Source organism: Oryzias melastigma, linkage group LG4 (genome assembly GCF_002922805.2).
Source record: "Oryzias melastigma strain HK-1 linkage group LG4, ASM292280v2, whole genome shotgun sequence".
Classification (NCBI taxonomy): Eukaryota; Metazoa; Chordata; class Actinopteri; order Beloniformes; family Adrianichthyidae; genus Oryzias; species Oryzias melastigma.
Genome location: NC_050515.1, coordinates 5,005,396 through 5,024,310, shown reverse-complemented (window position 1 = coordinate 5,024,310; position 18,915 = coordinate 5,005,396). Strand labels below are relative to the sequence as shown.

Sequence of the window (18,915 nt, the reverse complement as noted above, 5' to 3'; positions counted from 1 at the left end):
ATACATGAAACAGCAGAAACCCCTTCACTTTATTGGCTTGTAGATTTTTTACTGAAATAACTGGCAACTGACCCTCTTCAATTCAGTCTATTTATAGTCTGCCAGTTCTCACTGAGATTCTCTCAACACGAAACGCAAAACCAAAAAGATGGAGGTTAATTAACTTAGATGGTTCTGATCCAGTTCAGTCCAGATCATTTCAGTAGAGTCAGATTGCTGTTCCCTGGTTACTGTTCAAGCGGTTTTAGCATGGTGTGGATAGCAGAAGGAACAGAGTAGAGGTGGAGGTGGATCCTTCCAAACAAAGAGCACGAGGATGAAGATAACATGTTGGGTGAAGAGGAAGGAGAGGTGGATGAGATGGGCAGAGATGGTTAGGGTGATCAAGGACAGGCACTTCGACCCATGATAGTCATTATACCAGTGCAGTCTAGAATTCAAAAACAGAAGAGAGTTGAGAAGAACAGAAGAAACTTTCCTTCGCTGCCCCCCTGGCTGCTCAGTGTCCCTACAGACTGATGATTTCCAGTCAGTGAGCTGTGAGGCCGTCATCTGCTGGCGCCTCCTGCAGAGCTCCGGGTTCAAGGACAGGATCTGTTCTGCTTTGATGGACTTCCTTCATGTTGGTGTGTCCACTCTGAGCGCGCTACCCCGCAGGACGGATCGTGAGGGGGTCGCAGTCATCAGAGCAGAGTGGTCACAAGCTGCAGTTACTCTGTGAGAGCCAGCGGTGGACGAGAGGACAAACAGGCGCCGCAGGCATCTCTGGGACATCACAAATTCTTAGTTTGATCTGACGCTTTAGCTGCAACACAATGAAATGATTATTGATCAAAAACCTCTAAAGTAATTTTAAAATGTAAATTAGTAACAAATGTATTTTATAAAGAGTTGAAACACAATTTTTAAAAAAGCATCCTCTGTCTTTAAAGCAGCATATTTAGTAAATTATACATTTCTGTAAATATCTTCTATAAGAAAGGAAACAGCATGTAAGTTTTGTTTATAAAAATTTCATGTCTGTACATAAGAGGAATGTATAGCTAAACAAAACTGTGACAGTCAGTCTGAACACATTACTACAGAGTATAACTTGGGTTGTTCTTGCTTGTTTCAACTCATGATAAATAGTAAGAAGTTCTAGCATGTCGTAAAACGTCATTTTCAGATCAGAACAGTCTTTAAAGATAATGTAAAATATGGATTTTCTTGAATCCTGTTTTAATCTTCTCAATTGAAAACTAAACAGGAGCCTCTTGTTTTTTACTTTATTCTTTAGAAAACCAACAATGTCAGTTAAGTATAAACATTGATCCTTCTCAACAAGTCAGGTTTGTTTAAAATGGCTTTATTTTCAGCAATGTGTCTTAAATTTTTATGTTTGATATGAGAAAAGAGTAATAGACTTTTTGGGGTAAATTTTTATTGAAAACATTCATTCATTCCTAACAATGAAATTATCTCATAAAGCGTTATTACTCTATACAAAATCAGTTAAAAACTCTCTCTCTTCCCTTATGCAGCTATTTAACATGAAAAAAGACATCCCATAATAATAGAAACGTTCACATATGTGAAATGAAATAACAAACTGTTTCGATTTTAAAGTCAGAGACAAAAAATAAAATAATAAATAAGCATTCAAATAATTTCTAAATAAAATAACATAATTTCAGTTGTCAATAAGAACACTTTTTGTTAAAAGTTCAAACATGGGAGAGAAATAAAACGTGCTAAAAGAACGTTTTTTCTGTTCTGTTCAGGAGTGGCTTTTAAATAAAGTTTTGTCAGACCAGCCCCGCCCCCTGGCACGCGCTCGTTCTTGTCAAGCGGAATGGCTCCTTTGAAGTTCTGCGCGAATTTATCGTGGCTCTTTACGGAGCTGCCGGACCTGAGCAGGCGGCTTCAGGCGGCCGCCGCCGCGGGATTCCAGGCTGTGGAGGCCGCCTGGATCCTGGACTCGAACCTGCAGGAACTGCAGAGAGTCAAAGAGTCCGCGGGCGTGGAGCTGGTGCTGCTCAACACGCCGCCAGGTGAGTCTCGCCGGTCCCGCACGCACCTGCGGGACAGAGAGGCTCTGATGGGTTTCTGGTGTGTTCAGGAGACCTGAAGGCCGGGGATCTGGGTCTGGGAGCGGTTCCCGGCAGAGAGGCGGAGTTCAGACGCGGTCTGGAGCAGACTGTGGACTTTGCTAAAGCTCTGAACTGTAAGAGGTGAGGAGAAGATGATGCCTGCTGCACAAACGCTGAATGAAACAACCGGAAGTAACTCAGCAAACCCACACGTGGAAGCTTGACAAAAACTTAATGCTACATAAAAACAGAAATAAAAAACAAATAAATTGTTTAATAAATATCTGTAACTCTAAAACCTTTAAAGATCACACTTGCTAATTTAGTGGGCGGTACCAGCTGTAGTTTACAGATGATTGGTTACAGCTGATCAAGTGTTTACATAAAACTTGATAAGATCACATTCTGACTGCAGCGCCCTCTGGTGGGCAGGAAGCTGCAGAACGTTAGAGCCAAGAAGACCATCTTTCAGGTGGAGTGTTTTAACTACAAGTGCTTAACAAAAAAATAGAAAATTATGAAAAAATTGTATTCATGTCCACAATTACATCAAAATTATTGCAAAACATAGATTCAGAGCTAACTATTTAATTGACTTCAAATAGTTTTTCTTGCATAAGAAAAGACTCACGTTAATTAAAAAATAGAATACTCCTCATGGCTGATAATAGCATTGGCCATATTTTCCACAAATTAAGAAGAAGAAATAAATAACATCAATTCATAATAAAGTATTTTCAAAATTACATGTTCATCTTAAATACTATTTGTGTGGGTTTTATGAGCTGAAACACCAATTTATGATATAATATTGGGAAATAAATCCAAATGCATTGAAAGGAAAATTGAAATCAGACTGTTGCAGTTCCACTAAAGACCACTAGAGGCAGTTTGCTGAAAGGAACAGTTCTGACTTTCATGTTAAAAGTAAACTTTACTTTAAGAATAAACGTGTGCATAACCCTTTAAACTTTAGTTCTTAAGTTATTTTTTGATAATAAAAATAAATAAACCATCTTTTTTTCTAGCTAGTCCAGTTAATTTGTCATCTTGGACAATTAAGGCCCCCCAGGTCAGTTTACTTGTCACATGACTGTAAACTGTCTACATGAATGATCTATTAGAAGATGTAGAAAATAAGTAAATAAACGTAACTGAGTTAAGGCGTGAAACTGTTGATTGTTGAACAGATGAAATAGTTACTGATGCTACTGTGTTTTTAAAACACTCTGAAGAACCACATCTTTAAGTATAACCATTGCTATGACTCTAACTGGAGCAGGTCTGAACTCTGCTGTGAGACACGACCCTTCAAACTACTAACTCAGCAGCCTGGCATATTTGCAGAACAGAGTCCAAACACACACTCAGTCATGACAACATCATCAGAGGTTGAGATGAAACCTGCAGATGTTTGCAGAGCTTCATGTTTTCCTGCACATAAAAATCCATTTCAGAAGTGAAAACAGATTTTTTTCACCTCCCCCTTGAACTTTTGTTTTCATGTGTTTCTTTATTTAATTTTTTAGTATTTTCCGTATAATTTCAGGATCTGTTGCTGCAGAAAGCTGCACAGCTCCTGACTTTTTGAAATACAGTTGAAGTTTTTAAACCTCTAAGCTTTTATTCTTTGAATATGGAGTGTAGCGCCCCCTAATGCTTGCAGGTGTGGTAGCAGGTTCCAGTGAGCACAGGTCTTCCTGATCCATTTGGATCTCTGCAGAGTTCTGGAGCCGATCCTGAACGTTTGTGTCCACCTGCAGGATTCACCTGATGGCAGGAAGGATTCCTGCCGACTCCTCCAGAGCGTCCGCTGCCCGGGAGATGGAGGCCGTCTTCATTCAGAACCTCAGATACGCCGCCGACGTCCTGCAGAAGGTATGTGCCACCTTTGATCTATTGCCAAAATAAAAAACCTGTGACATTTTGTAAGACCTATTTTCTGGAGAGCTGCAAGAGTTTTTAAATTTGCCTCTTCTGGGAGAGGAGTAACCCTTTGTTGATATCCCAGCATTCCTTTGTTTAGACACTCTCCTGCTAGCTTACAGACCCTCACAACCCAAGCTAACATTATTCAATTCAATTCAATTTTATTTATATAGCCCAATATCACAAATTCAATTTGCCTCATTGGGCTTCATGCCTGTAGTTTTAACAGATGCACAGAGGGAGTCATCAAAGATGGCGAGCAATATTGGATCTATCCAGCTGTACAGTTTTGATCCAGATTCCAGGTCAGACGAGGAAAACAAAGACGTTCATGGATCTGTTTGTCTGTAAGTAGATGATTTAAGAATGTAGCAGAGCAGGGAGATTTTGTGTCACAAACCTGAGCTTTTTCAAACTCCAAGTTTTCTTCTTATCCAAACACAACATGATTTGAGCAAAGAAGTACTCAGAAATCCAGTTATAGTCTTAAATTATTTCATAAATGTTGTGTATCATAGGAAAAATGCTTCAAGAACACATTGAAAAACACCAAAAAACACAATTTTTATTGGAGTGAACCTTTACACTCATTTTGATACATTAAAAAGTCTAAATGTTTTCTCTCCTGTGCTGTAATCGTAGCTTCCTGCAGCCTCAGATGTTTGATTCTTTGAGTTTTTGTGCAGCACCTCCATGAAAGCACAGAATCACATTTTTCAGAGTTCCATTTTTCTTTTCTTTTTTCAATAGTTTGGCCGGGGGTGAGACTTCTACTCAAGTGCAACTTGTAAATGATTTCAAACAAACAAACAAGGCTCACATGTTCAATATTTCCCCGACCTCTAGAGGGCGCTGTAGATGTGTATTAGTAGTTGACACTGAAACACAAAGGTCGTGACGGCCTCGGTGGAGTTGCTCCAAAACGACACAGACATTTAGGATATTTTTGGGTGTAGTTTTTTAAAGGGATATTAGTGAGGTTCACTTGTTAGCATGTTGTTCATGCTATGGTCATAAACATGGTTATGGTAGTGAAGTGTGCAAATATCTAGCCTATTATCTATTCCATTATTATGATTTACCTTTCAAGATGAAATGTTCTTGTCTGTTGTTGAATACATTTCTCCCAAAAGTGCAACATGTAGGCCGAGGATTTTCTCTTTTCTATATGCATTCTTTTACTGCAGATCAACTTGTAGTTGGATCATCAGGTTCAAAAGACGATACAGGAAGCAGCATAAAAGTTTGTTTTAACCTCAGATGATCTCATTTTAGTCATTGTCTCCAGACAATGATGTTATTTTCAGCTCAGCAGTGTTGGTCTGAATGTCCACAGGAGGAGATGACCGGACTGATCGAGCCCATCAACACAAGAGTCACAGACCCCAATTATTTCCTGAACTCCCCCCACCAGGGTAAGACTGATGGTGGAGCTCCAGATGCTCCGCCCACTGAAGGTGGTGCTTTTAGAGAATAAATCAATCACGTTGTTGTAAAAAATAAACACTTTCCTCATTTTAAAGAAAGCTCTTTGGAGAATCTGACTTCCTGTCATTTCCTCTGCAGCGGCAGAGATCCTGGAGAAGGTTGGCCGGCCCAACATTCAGCTGCAGATGGTGAGAGCTCAGAGACACGTGAAGAGGGTCTGTCGAAAGCGTGACTCTGTTCGTGCACTGGAACTGTCCTAAAGTCGCGCTCTTCTGAAGCACGGAAGAGCGTAAACACACAATCATGCTCAGCCTCCCCTTTCTGCTCTTGACACTTCAGCTTCTTATGAGCAATTTTTAGTGGGTTATTGACAGGAGTTCATTTTAGAATCTGTTTTCTGATTGGTCAACTTTATTAGCAAATCACAAAAAAAGGGATTGGGCAAAAAAAAGAAGACCACACAAAAACCATTGTTTGAAGCACCTCCTGATCCCACTGCTGTGAACAATAACATTTCTCATCTTCAACGAGTTTGAAGACGAGGACGGGTCAGTTCCAGAACAAGAGCCTAGTTATGCTCACATGAATGTAAAACAAAAGAAAGCAATAAATGGTCTTCTTGTCTGAACTGCTGCAGGACCTCTTTCACTGGCAGATCATGGATGGAAACCTGACTCAGAACATGCAGAAGTACTTACCTCTAGTTGGTGAGTAACAGAACAATAATTAGTCTTAATAGCATCACCCTCCATTACAGTATCCCATAAAATCCCAATAAAAGAGTTCAAAAGTCATTTTCAAATAAGTTGGACAGATAAATAAAAAATATTCAGTTAATGGACTCAAATACATTCAATTAAGTTTGTTATCAAATGTGTAGTATGTTTGTATGTGTTTTGCATTACGCAAGATTTGTCCGTAACACAGTTGACAATATAATAAATCAAATATACATTTTCATTAAAATAATTTGAAATTCAGTTGAGCTTAAGCTTGCAAATTGATTAATTTTGAACATTAAGGGTGTATAATATAGAGCCATATAGTTTACTTGTCAAAAAAGAATATTGAAATTTTGAGGTTTTGCTTGACTTGAAATGTACCCCTAATTATAGATTGACTCTTATATTTGCTGTATTTTTACTTGTTTATTGAAGCTATTTCACGGAAGTGTTTTAATTAAGTTTTTAATGATAAAAGGTTATTGAAATATAAATGAGGGACAACACAAATCTGTTTGTTTAATTTATTCATGTTTTAAATGTCTTATAAAAGTATCGGATCGGGACTCGGTATCGGCAGATACACAAAATCAAATGACTCGGAATCGGATCGGGCCCAAAAAAACCTGATCGGGACATCACTAGTCTCAACTGTCTTATGGGGGATACAGGTCAGAAATGGGTCAACCTATGTAGGTGGAACGCAGGAAAAAGCAAGCTTGGTGACCCTGTCCAGTGGAATTATTTATGGAATTTTTTTTTCTATGGGCATGCTGCGGGTGACAGGTCCTTGGTTTCAAAAACCCTAACTGTTCAACCATTTATGAAATTAACGTGATTCCACTGGATTCTGATATTCAACGCTGTACAGCAGTGAAAGGCTTTTGTAATCTACTTCAATCAGCTGATTCTGATGCAGAGAAAAGCATCAACATTGGTAAAGTGTTGCATATTGGTGCAAAGTAGATGTGAAAAGCCACTTTTCTCTGCATCAGAATCAGCTGACTCATGGTGATCACGCAAACGGTCGAAGAGTGACAGTATGTCAAAGTGTGTGTTATTTGGGCGTTGCCAACAAAATCTCCAGTGTTGTTGCCTCACATGAGGGTGACGTAGATGAGACGCAGGCCTGTTGTACAGAAAGAGGTTTAATGATTCAGTCAAGCCACGATTCAATTCAGTTTGAAAGTCACAATTACAATTTTTCATTCTTTTCTCAGCACAATGAATTAAAGGTATTTAAGGCCACTTATGTCTTCTTTATGCCCCTTACATCAAACTGTCTGTTTTCCGACCAACAGCAAGGATTCAACACAAACAAATATACATGATACTGAAATGATCAGAAATACTTTCATACTCAGTTCATGTCGGGCTCCTGGTATAGGCGCTCACACACCGGCTGTGTCCACGTGCGTTTAAGTGGCACTTTTCAATGAAAATTCTTTGTAAACTAATGTTGAAGTCAGAAATTCTGCTCTGCGTGCGTTTGCATAGACTTTTCTTTGAAAGTAGCCATTTGAATGCAGGTTGACACGGCCGGTGTGTAAGCACCTTGTGACAGACCGTTCCGTCCCCACTCAGCGCAAACCTCCCCCCAGCCGCTGAGCGTGCACTCGCCCACGCTCGCACTCAGCGCAAATGACCATTCACGTGCAGCATGCAGAGAAAAAAAACAGAGATATAAAGAGAGTTAATTAAAAAAAAGAGCATGGCTCTTTGTAAGGAGTCAGAAGGGAAAGCTGTGTCGTCACCCGCGATTGTTGTCACGGTAGATTGGTCAAAGTTGTGATGAAAATGTAACATTGCAGGCTGAGCAACAAATTGCGGACCTTGCTTGAATTTGCGTTAATAGTTGAGATTGCAACCTCGGGAAATCTGGAGGGTCTGACTTATGTGAAACTTTTGACTCCGAAGGAGCTGCAGGAATTTCCCAAGAGAGGAGCACAGTTGAAGAGCACACAGCCAGTCTGCTACACACAGGCGCGCCTGCATGGAGAAATGTCATCAGCTCTGCATTTCTACATTTAGGCACAAGCAAAATTCATTTTTTAAATTTCTGCAACGATGAGTTTGAATTGTTTTTTTTAACCGATTCACGAAGAATCGTTACATCCTTATGAATAGATTTTTCCTTTATTCATCTCTCCAAATCCTTCAGACTGCACAAGGAACCTGTTAGTTCTGGTCACGTGACAAGAATGTGCATGACTGTTATAAATAAGGAAATTAGTGTAGTTTATGTGACAATCCCTTGGGAGTCTTATTGGGCACTTGCACATCACCTGGACATTCCATGCATCCAGCGTGCAGCTAATGAGAAGCGAGTACACACCTCACTAATGCCTAGGTGCAGCAACAGCTCACCTGTACGTCAGAAGTGCGTGTAGCTTACATTATCCCTACCGTACGATGAGCACGACAATCGTACGTTCCATTTTCATGACGTCCCTTAAGGTGGCTGTACGATCCTCAAGCGAGCTGAAAGACACCCTTAAGCTGTGCTCGCTCCTGTCTATAACCCTCCTCAGGCCCAGACAACCCAAACACCCGGGTGGAGGGGATTAAGACTTTAAACAACCTTTTCATTTGGCTGCTGTTTCAGGTCACGTTCAGGTGGCGCAGGTTCCCGGCAGGAACGAGCCAGACAGTCCAGGAGAACTGAACTTCCACTACCTGTTCAGCACGCTGGAGAACCTGGGCTACCAGGGCTACGTGGGCTGCGAGTATAAACCACTGGGTGAGCCTTCTTCTCAGCTCTGGAACCAGGAACCGGTCAGACTGTGTGCTGACCCGGTCTGCTCTCTGCAGGCTCCACAGAAGGAGGTCTGGGGTGGATCAAGGAGTACAGGGCTCGTGGTCCTGAACCTGGAGGATCGGGCCTGTAACTGGGATGTTTGAGCTGGTTCTGTTGGGATTTTGCTGTTGAAGAAAACCCAGTCCAGACAAAACCTGTAGGATTCAAGGATCTGGTGATTGATAAAAAAATCTTTCTCAAAATGCTGGCTGGTTGATGTCAGCAAAAGTCCAGTTAGCAGCTCTGAGAGTTTTGTGTCTGAGCTTCATATGACTTGGGCTCATGTTGAACCACAAATAATTTTGTCCAATTAAACCAGTATTTTCTTAAGCATATATGAAATAAAGTCTAACTTGGAGATGATTGCAGTGTCGCAAGCTGTTAAACAACATGAGAAAGGGATAAAAAAGTCTGGTCCTGAAGGTCTGTTGAACTCCTTCAGTGGATCAGGAGCCAGAGAAGCCGTTTGCCCTTCATGAATCACTGCTTCGATGGTTCAGCGGGTCTTCAACTGTTTGGACATCCAGTCCTTCAGGAAGTTGGGTTCTCCGCAGGAGAAGCTCATCAAGGAGGAACTCTGAACTCCTGACTTGGGAGAAGCAAGAGGACCTAGCTGGAGACAACATGTCCCCGAGATGGCACCAGAGCCCCATTAGCCAGAACTCCACGACCAAAGTTTGAACGAAGATCATGTTTTTCCCCCAAGTAAACACCGGAACAGGCTAGGAAAAGGGTAAGGCTTACGGTTAGGAATCCTCTAGTATAGATTTGCAAATTTAGCTTCTAGCTACAGTTGCAACGTTTCCGATTCCGGCTATTGATGAGTTTAATGCTGCGTTTGGGCGCCATCTTGCCTGCAACCACATCCCTCTCAGGAGAAGGCCTCAATGTCCTGAACTGGATTCCAGGACGAGAAGATGTTTTGTTCATGTTAAAAATGCAGCTTTGTTCTCAACGAACTGCTGAAGAGCTGCTTCTTCAGATTTTCTGAGGGACTTCTGGGATTGTTTTTAGGACTTTGCAAGCAGTCACAAAGAGGAAAAAACTATGAAATGTGTGAGAACATTCAAACTGTTGCACATTTGATCAATATTCTGAGATATTAAACTGACTGGGTGCAGCAAAAGTCCCTCAGCATAATGCTACCACCACTGTGCTTAACCATAGACTTTTTTTTTTTCACAGCTCTATCCTGATATATGAAAGATTTGGTATCAAACCGTAAATATTTTTTTTATGATCAATTTTCAGTTGGCACTTCTGTGAATCCCTCCATCACCACCAAATCAAAGTCCCTGATTGGTTAAAGTTTAACCTGACTGCGGTGGGTTTACTACGTAGAGCCCAAAAACAGCTATAGAGAGTTGTGTAGTGATGCATGAAGATGAGAACTTTGAATTTGGAAGCTCACAACACACATTTACAGACTTTTCATTGAGAATGGTCGCTTGTTCGCACTTTGCCGAGGGCGGCGTGGTCGTAGCTGAAGAGGGAGATGATTCATGCTGGACACAGAGTGAAGTGCACCACTGAGAGCACGCTCTTTATTCACACATGTACAGTCTGGAGTAGATCCGCAGGAACCGTGATGCTACAGACCCGGTGCTGCTCAGTCCAACATCGGATCAAAGTGAGCCTCTCACAGCCACAGGCGTCATTGGCTCAGACTTAAAGCTTCAACAAACCGTTTTTGGATGCTGGCGGGCTCAGGAAGTGACCTCAGACTGGCAAGTTCACAGGAAGGCACTTGAAGAGGCAGTGAGGTGAAAACTGAACGTCCTGCTCCGCTCCTGAAGGCACCAGATCCGACGTGCACTTCACCGTCTCACCTGTACAGGTGAGAACTGGATCCTGGCTCATGCAAAGCTTCAGCAGCTGAACGCTGAATAAAACAAGTTCTGGGAGTTTCAGCAGAGCCCGATCGTGCTGCTGCATCAAGACGCTAACCCGAGTCCGGCTCGGCTCTAGAGCAGCCCGGTCCATAGGTTATAGCAGGCCGTGTTGATGACAGACTCCAGGTGGTGGTACATGGACACCAGCTGAGGGGGGGGGCTGCTGCTCGGAGTGGTCTGTGCCGGCAGAGGCTCCCGAAACACGACCTTCAAACTCTGCCGGAATAAAAGTTCATAGAGGAGGAATCATCCACAGATCTGGACCTGAAGAACCTCAGAGAAGGTTGAAACTCACCGTTTTCCCAGACGGATTATCTAGAAACACCAGAACAAAGGAGTCCGTGAACTTCTGATTCAGAACAGCCTGGAAGAGAACCACAATCCAAAGTCACTACTGAGTCCTACTGATTTAAAGAGTTTTTCCTAAACTCAGGTAAGAAGTTTTTTTGTTTTTGGACTTCAGAGCCACTAACTGGGCTGGGCAAACTACGGGCTGCATTTAAAAGGTTTGATCTGGCCAGCCAAACTGGAACAAATGATAACCCGTATTAATGTTTCATTTTCCCTGTAGTTCAGGCGTCTGTCCACAGATGGTGCAATACAAATACATTCCCTTTGTTCAGGTGCAGAAAATTATTCTGCATTCATGTAATGTTTGAAGATTTATTGTTTTTCAGATATTCATGTGTGATTTCCAAGTCGGATGCTAATTTTTCTGATTATTCCAACATCACATGAACACAGGATTACCCTGAGGGACATCGACCTATTGGTGACAATGGCACTAGTGGGCGGAGTTAACCACACCTCTTCTGCATGATGTTTTGTTATGAACATAATCTGCTTCCACTGGAGAAGGTGACTGGTAATAAATGTTAAATGAGTCGATTACAGTTCAAGTGAAGAAGAGCTCTGCTCACCAGATACTGGACGCCGCTGTTGTCAAAGTGTCTGCAGTTCTGCGGGAAGCGGGACAGCAGGACTTTGATCAGACTTTGGTACCAGGCCGGACTCATGGTCAGAAAGCAGTCCTGCAGAAACACAGACAGGAGTCAGCTAAGAGTTTGAAGCCAGAGACGAAATCCCAACATTCAGAGACTCAGATGTCCTTCTGTCTGCAGGTTGGGGAACCGGTTTTCAGGTTTTTGGGTCTTACCAGCTGTGGGTCGATCTCCCCCACCGATCGGCTGTGCACGGCCTCCAGCAGCTCCTCCAGCTCAGCGAATGACAGCTTGGCTAGAGCCGCATGCTCTCCGTGGAACAGCCTCTTCCACAGGTTGTCCCGGCGGCAGTGACCCATGGCCTGCTCCACGCTAACCTGGATCTGTTTGCGGGCCGACGCCACCTCGTTGCTGAGCAGCGGGAACAACGGCGAGGAGTACAGCAGCCCCTGAGCCTCCATCCTGCCCCCACTCAAAGGATAGAACTCATTGCCGTCGCTTGGAGTGGAGGCGGTTGCGATTTCGGAGGAGGAGGAGTCCTCCCAGAGGTCCTGCTCGTCTCCACGGGGCCCGGCGGCCTCTGCTCGATCCTGGGGGGCCCGACTACCTGGTTCAGCAGGATCGCGGTAGATCTGAGGAAGCTTCTTGAAGCGGCGCATATCAGCGGTGAGGCGGGGGAACAGCTCCCTCTGGCTCGTCATGATGATGAAGAAGCGCAGCCTGCAGGCAGAAGTCAAGTTAGCTTCATGGATGCTTACATCACAAACGTCAACTTCTCTCGGCTTTCAGCCTGATCTCCATCTGTGTCGGTTTCTAGGACATAGTTTCTGCAGAGCAGCAGTTCATTAGAAATTCACCTCTGATCACACCACCACTTCCCATCATCCATCTGTTTACACTTTCTCCCACTAGCTTACAGCGACTTACACCCTCAACAACTAACAAAAATGGTGATCAGTATTGGAGCTAGACAGTTTCAAGGTTAGACGAGGAAGACGTTCATGGATCTATTTGTCTGCAAAGAGAGTGGCTTGTTCTTTTCTACATCACAAATACAATCTTTCTCAAGCATCATTTTTTTCATCTGCTGAGATTCACACCAATTTGAATAAAGAAATACTTACAAATACAATGTTGAAACACTAAAAATACTATTTTCATAACTAAATACAGAAAAATAAAATATAGTACAGTATAGTAGAATACAACAACTAACCACATATCAACCCCTCCCCTCTCGTGTTCCAAATAGGACGTACCCACTGGTCCTAAGAAGGTCAAAGTCCCATAGACTTCCATTGAAAGTTTATTTCATTTTATGCTTTTTTATACATTTTCTTGCTCTGATGCTTTCTTCTTAGCACGTTCTTTCTAATCCTACATTTTTCAAAGATTTTTTTTTATCGCCAAGTTATTCAAGTTATAAACTGACCAATCACAAGCCTCAATAAAAGCATGTGGTGATTGGCCAGAAAGTGACAAATGCTTTCACCCAACAGTAGTCAAGACATGGCAACCATGTGACCCTGAAAGAGATTCAGCAGGTTAAGAAGATGGATGTTCTTAACCTGTTGATGCAAATATTCATCAAACCATTTCAGCTCCAAAATTACCTCAACTTAAAATCTACTTAGAAGGTAAAAAAATTGCAACTTTTTGTGTATCTGGTAATAAATATAGACGTCAGGTCAACAGTGTGGAGAACAGCAATATTGTCCCTCCAAAACAAGAACAAAATGGAGCTGACAAGAACCTTCTTTGACTCCTTTTATTTAATAAATTTAAAATAAACTCCAAGACTGAGAAGCAGAACTAGTATCACCGCAGAGGTTACTATCATTTTAACGTGGCGCAACAACAAAAAAAGCACAAGATGGAATTGAAGCAAAGAGAGACAAGTTCATGGAAAAAAAATCCACCCACTTTGAGAATTATTGTAAGGTAATCCACATTCAGACTGTACATGAGAACTGGACTGAGTGACCCCTCCCACTCACATTCAAAACAGGAAATTCCTTCTGGGTCCAAAAAGCCAAAATCCCATAGACTTCTATAGAGAAATAAACAGCTATTACTCAGTCATTCCATCTGTCAGAATAACTATCTTCTATAACATGTTTTAGATAATCTTGATTAATCCTAAACATTATTTTTTGTTTACTGTATTTCCATTTATTTAAGTTGTAAACCATCTCAATAAAAGTAAAAGCTCCCAGGTTCAACAGATTTTGTGTAGCCCGCTCTCAGTGATTGGGGTGTTGCCTTCCAACAATCTTACACCTGATTGGTGAGAGTGGTTGCCATAGAAATGTCTCTGACCAATCGCTGCTTTCTGATTTTGTCTGGCTCCATCATGGGGACATCCATCACAAAAAATGTCAAGTGAATTTACTTCTTTTCGTTAGAGCCGGAAATAAAGAATTTTCTATGCATGAGGTCACACTAACTCGGTCCAGTTCTCATATAGGTAGGTGGTTGGAAGATGGTTGCAGCATTTAGCAGGGTGTAGGGATAAACTGTACGATGCAAATGCATAAGAGTAAAGCCCTCCATCTTGAAGCCCCTCTCACCTGAGCAGGTGCCTCTCACTGTCCGACTGCTCCTCAAACGGAGCTGCGTTGTGACAAACCACCAGAGACACGTCAAAGTCATCGTGGTGCTGCAGGCCTTCCAGATCTTTGTAGGAGCCCGAGCTGCAAACAGAAAAAAGCTCAGACTGATGCAGGAGTGAGGAGCCGCAGGAGCAGCAGGAGCAGCTGGAGCAGCGGCTTTCACCTGGTCCACAGATCCACCAGAGCGTACTCGGGAAGCCCCTTCTTGCTGTCTGCAGCAGCTGCAGCCTTGGACATGCGCAGCGGCTTCATGCCGTAGGTACTGGCATGGTCGGTGATGTAGTTGTAGAGCTGGTGGCCCGTTATCATCCCCGTGGACACGGACAGGCTTCCTGATCCACACAAGAACAACTTGTCACTATTTCCATCTCAAAAGCCTGAGTTCTTACAGATGTTGGTCAGGAGCGGAGCCTGAGGAAGCCGGCCTCAGGGCTCAAGGCTGCATCTTCAGTTGTACTAATGATGATGAAGCCAAAACAGTCATGCACCAGAAGTGAACAATGTTAGACAAGGAAAACAAGTTTAAACATTTAAACTGTTTCTTTGAGTGTTTATATTGTCTGTGATAGTTACGATTCTTGATTGATAAAGCCCTTCCCATTAAATCCCCACTAAAAACGATGGGGTGCTCTGGTCACATGACATGACTACACCCATGGTCGTGAGCATGTATATATTTGTTTTTTTAGAAAAAATAATTATTAGAGTGGGACAAACAAAGCATTTTGCTGATGCAATGCAAGTATGTGACAAATAAAATTTGAATTTTGATGCAATTCAGACAGATGCTCACTACTTTCTTTTAATTGGTGCCAAATATGACGTCACCCATTTGCAGAAGTAAAAACTTAATAAATGTGAACACTTTATGAAGACTTTTTATGAATTCACTGATTCTGAACTTGGATGATTTATCAAAAAATAAAAGTTAAAAACATTTTTTCAAACAAAAAATTGTTTTGGCCTATATTAGCTAATCTAGTGAACATTGATGCAGACTGTTTTTTTTTCTAGAGACTTCCAGAAATCTCCAGGTCACTGGATTCTAGAATTGTAGATTCAGACTCCCATACAAAATGGTTAGAGCCCTGTATAGTGTAATTAATAGTGAGAGAATTCAGACACAAGCCTGGTTTACAGAGGGCTTTGTAAACATTAGATCAGGTTTAATCAGACACTATAAACCACACAAAACACACCTGTCTGTTGTTGCAATAGCATAATACATATTATATCTCAAATTTAAAATACAACTTCAAAGTTCATAAAGATACAATAAAAACATTTTAAACCAGAATGCTAATTTGTTGTGTTAAAACCAATTTTTGAAATGATTTGTGACCCATTTTATCGTAGAACAAGCCCCCTTGTGGTGACCTGATAAACTGACCTGGCTTCAAATCCTCAACGTCTTTAATTCTTTGACTTGATAATGAACTATGTCTGGACTTGCTTAAACTCTTGAATCTCCACAACCAGATCACTGGATTATGGAATAGATTTTGGGATTAAGTCACGTTTTGCTTCCCAGGGAGCGCAATGATCTTAATCCAGTTTGGGTCCTTTGTGCTGCTGCCTGAACTATGAGTCCACAAGGGGGCCGAATTCTGGATCTCCCTGTGTCAGTCCCCAGCCCAGATAAAACACGGGGTTGTTTCAGAAAGGGAATCTAGCATACAACTCTCTGACAAACCTAATGTGAGAATCAGTGAAAGCTGATTCGTTGAAGTGACCCCTGACGGGATAAACCGAAAGGTGAGCAACAACAGTTTGGGATCAAGTCATGCGTTTGCACAACAGTTCTTCTTGAAGCTGAGATCAAACCCCACAGTTACCTTGAAAGACGTGATTGCGGCCAAATTTCGGGATGTCCGGGTGATGGGAGATGAAGTCGTCCAGGAAATCTGTGAGCTGGTAGCCCTGCCGGAGCGTCATGTGGGAACCCACCAGGTACTGGTGAACCACTCGCAGGTGGAAGTCGTAGCTGAAGGAGTGAACGTGCATCAGGTCCCGCACCTTATCGCACTCCTCAGTGAACAGCATGGAGAGCTGCAACAGAGCCAGAAGCAGCATCAGGACCTGCAGCCGGCTGAAAACGAGCCCGACCAACATTCATAGTCCAAATTCATCCGAATTTCTACTGATGAACTGGCGTCTAAGTAACTCACTGCAAGAAATCCATGAAGAACTTTGAGAAAATTTTTGAGTCTCAACCAAAAAACAAACAAACAATTTACCATGATGGAAAAGAAACTTAAAATAAAATGAAAATCACAAATTGCATGCCTGCAGCGACACCTATTGGTATGAAAGGTCACAACAGATTCTTTAAATAATATTTGATGCAGCAAACATTCATCATAAAAGAGCAAAACAAAAGGTCTCCAGGAGCCTTTATGTTCAGTAAACTAAAGAGACCTACTCATACCAGGTTACCGTACCAGGGTCCGTTTGAGCCCAGAGTTTGGTTGGTATGTTTGCTTTGTTCTGTATGTAATCTAGACCGTCTAGCAGAGGTGGTCCAAAGCCCAGACAGGAACCTCTGGCATCAAAAAGATCTTCTGTAATCACTCACTGTACGTCAAAACTATAAATATCTCATCGTGAAACCACAACGCTGACTGAAAACGAGATAGTACTCTGAAGACTGACCATTGAAAATTAAGTGGAAACCAGTAAAAGTTGTCAATAGAGAATAACATGTAATCGCATGTGGTCAATGGTTAACTTATAATTTGCCAAAAATGTATCAGCATATTTTAACTGTTTATGAATATAAGTGTAAAAGCCTGTTTTTTAGTTTTAATGTAAATATTTAAACAAAAGTGTACTAAGCTTTAGATGTTAAAGGAAAAGGTTTATGTTATAACACAGTTTAGAAATCTATATAAAAACATATTGAAAAATGAAAATGTAATTTCTGTCCAAAAAAATGTATGTAACATTACAAAGTAAAAACAACACAATCTATCGTCCAAACTTCCAAACGAAAATAAGATTGAAAAAATAATAATGTTCCTAAAGAAAAATTAAGACACAAACTTAAAACATGATCAGACAGACTCCATGTCTGTCTTTGCGCCGCCAGACAACATACATTTTTCAAACCTTTACTTTACTATTTTTTTCATGTTTGATCACTCAGCTGTCAGGTAAAACCATAAACAGACAATTCCATTGTTTACTGTCTAAAACTTTGAGTTTTATGAAGGTGTTTATGATGCTTTTTCATTTTCAAAAAATGTATAACACATTTAAATAAATGATTAATGATACTGCATATACTAATCAAGGCATATATATATATATATATATATATATATATTTCGATTTCTCTTAGTTTCTATGCTCCACAGATCTGGAACAGACTTCCAGAAACTTAAATCATCTGAAACACTCAGTGTATTTAAATCCAGATTAAGGATCCGCCAATTCTCAGCTGTATTAGATTAGTTTGTATTCAAAAGTCTACATCTGCACTGTTTATCCATGCTTGATTTATGTTCAGTTCTTTTAACTTTTCTTATCCTATTTTATTTATAATACTTTCACTATTTCTTTTGATTGTTTCTTTTAATGTTTTATGTAAAGAACTTTGAATTGTCTTTGAACATGAAATGTGTTATACGAATAGACTTGCCTTACTTCTATTGCAAAATTGTTCCCAGGACATCAAAAAGCTTTGGTCATTGCTTAAGACAAATTTTTACAGTAGACCATTAGAAATACAATTCTGAGTTGTGGTTAGGATTGCTGACACAGAGGAATCTGCCTCCTTTCCTGTCGCTGAGGGCTCTTTGCGCTCACGCACAACTTTATAGCCTCAAGCTAACATTAGCAGAGCAAAAATAACAACAAGCAATTTTAGATCTATCCAGTTTTGAGTCAGATTTGCAATTCACTACAGCACGAGTGTTGAACGCTCATCATGTCTCATAAACCTAACCATGAGTGAAGTAGGGTGTGTGCAGGGAGAGAAGAGACTTTGGGCCACTGATTCCAGAAGCCGCATCATTAGTCTGAGCATTTTCTAGCATCCGCTTTTCACCTGTTCTTGATTTGAATTAAGAAATACTCAGAAATGTAATTTTAAGTTCTTTCATATAGGTCCTCTACTATGAGAAAAATGCTAAAAGAACATGCTAAAAACACAAAAAGATGATTTTCAATGGAGTGTGTCTTTAAGTTAACCTGATAAAATCCTAATTTTCTGGTAAACCTGGTCAGCATCAATAAGGGACCAATGAAAATAGAGAAAACTCCCACCTTCTGTGTGGGGGAAGTATCCGTGCTCCAGTGTAGATTCGAAATATTTAAATTTGAACAGGTAGAGGTCTGACTTAAAAAACAATAGAGACCTAGAACAGATAGTATGGAGGGACTATCATGAGGAGGAACTGTGGCTTTCTGGACTTAAACATGAACACCCTGACTCTTACCACTGAAGAACTCTATCCTGTCCTCGTTCTCCACTCTAAATCATGAGTGGAGAAGCTGAAACCACTGAAGCATAAACTGTTCA

General features: G+C 41.2%; 2 protein-coding genes across 7 annotated transcripts in view; one reads left to right on the top strand and one right to left on the bottom strand.

The window, feature by feature from the left end:
• The first annotated feature begins 1,781 nt into the window (after positions 1 to 1,781).
• hyi (hydroxypyruvate isomerase) lies at positions 1,782 to 9,311 on the top strand. Of its 2 annotated transcripts, none has more exons than XM_024258820.2 (8): positions 1,782 to 2,033; positions 2,102 to 2,213; positions 3,796 to 3,950; positions 5,338 to 5,416; positions 5,568 to 5,617; positions 6,067 to 6,136; positions 8,757 to 8,891; positions 8,963 to 9,311. In XM_024258820.2, exons 1-7 carry the CDS (start codon positions 1,835 to 1,837, stop codon positions 8,881 to 8,883), a joined length of 792 nt encoding a protein of 263 aa, XP_024114588.1. In that variant the 5' UTR covers positions 1,782 to 1,834; the 3' UTR covers positions 8,884 to 8,891; positions 8,963 to 9,311. The 2 variants fall into 2 exon arrangements, with proteins under 2 accessions (XP_024114588.1, XP_024114587.1); XM_024258819.2 differs by having other exon boundaries at positions 1,785 to 2,033; positions 3,836 to 3,950.
• A 1,140-nt stretch (positions 9,312 to 10,451) lies between these two features.
• Positions 10,452 to 18,915, bottom strand: part of szt2 (SZT2 subunit of KICSTOR complex) — a gene marked incomplete in the record, with an annotated part of 60,439 nt that continues 51,975 nt past the window's right edge. For all 5 annotated transcript variants that reach the window (XM_024258814.2, XM_024258818.2, XM_024258815.2 and 2 more), the window contains 7 exon segments: positions 10,452 to 11,056; positions 11,136 to 11,204; positions 11,761 to 11,871; positions 11,997 to 12,501; positions 14,352 to 14,474; positions 14,557 to 14,725; positions 16,229 to 16,442. In XM_024258814.2, the coding sequence (XP_024114582.1) occupies positions 10,913 to 11,056; positions 11,136 to 11,204; positions 11,761 to 11,871; positions 11,997 to 12,501; positions 14,352 to 14,474; positions 14,557 to 14,725; positions 16,229 to 16,442 (1,335 nt within the window).

Coding starts and splice junctions, on each gene's coding strand:
- hyi (XM_024258819.2), top strand. CDS start 1,835: ATGGCTCCTTTGAAGTTCTGCGCGAATTTATCGTGGCTCTTTACGGAG. Junction 2,214..3,835: donor AAAGCTCTGAACTGTAAGAG/GTGAGGAGAAGA, acceptor GTCCACCTGCAG/GATTCACCTGATGGCAGGAA. Junction 5,618..6,066: donor CCAACATTCAGCTGCAGATG/GTGAGAGCTCAG, acceptor GAACTGCTGCAG/GACCTCTTTCACTGGCAGAT.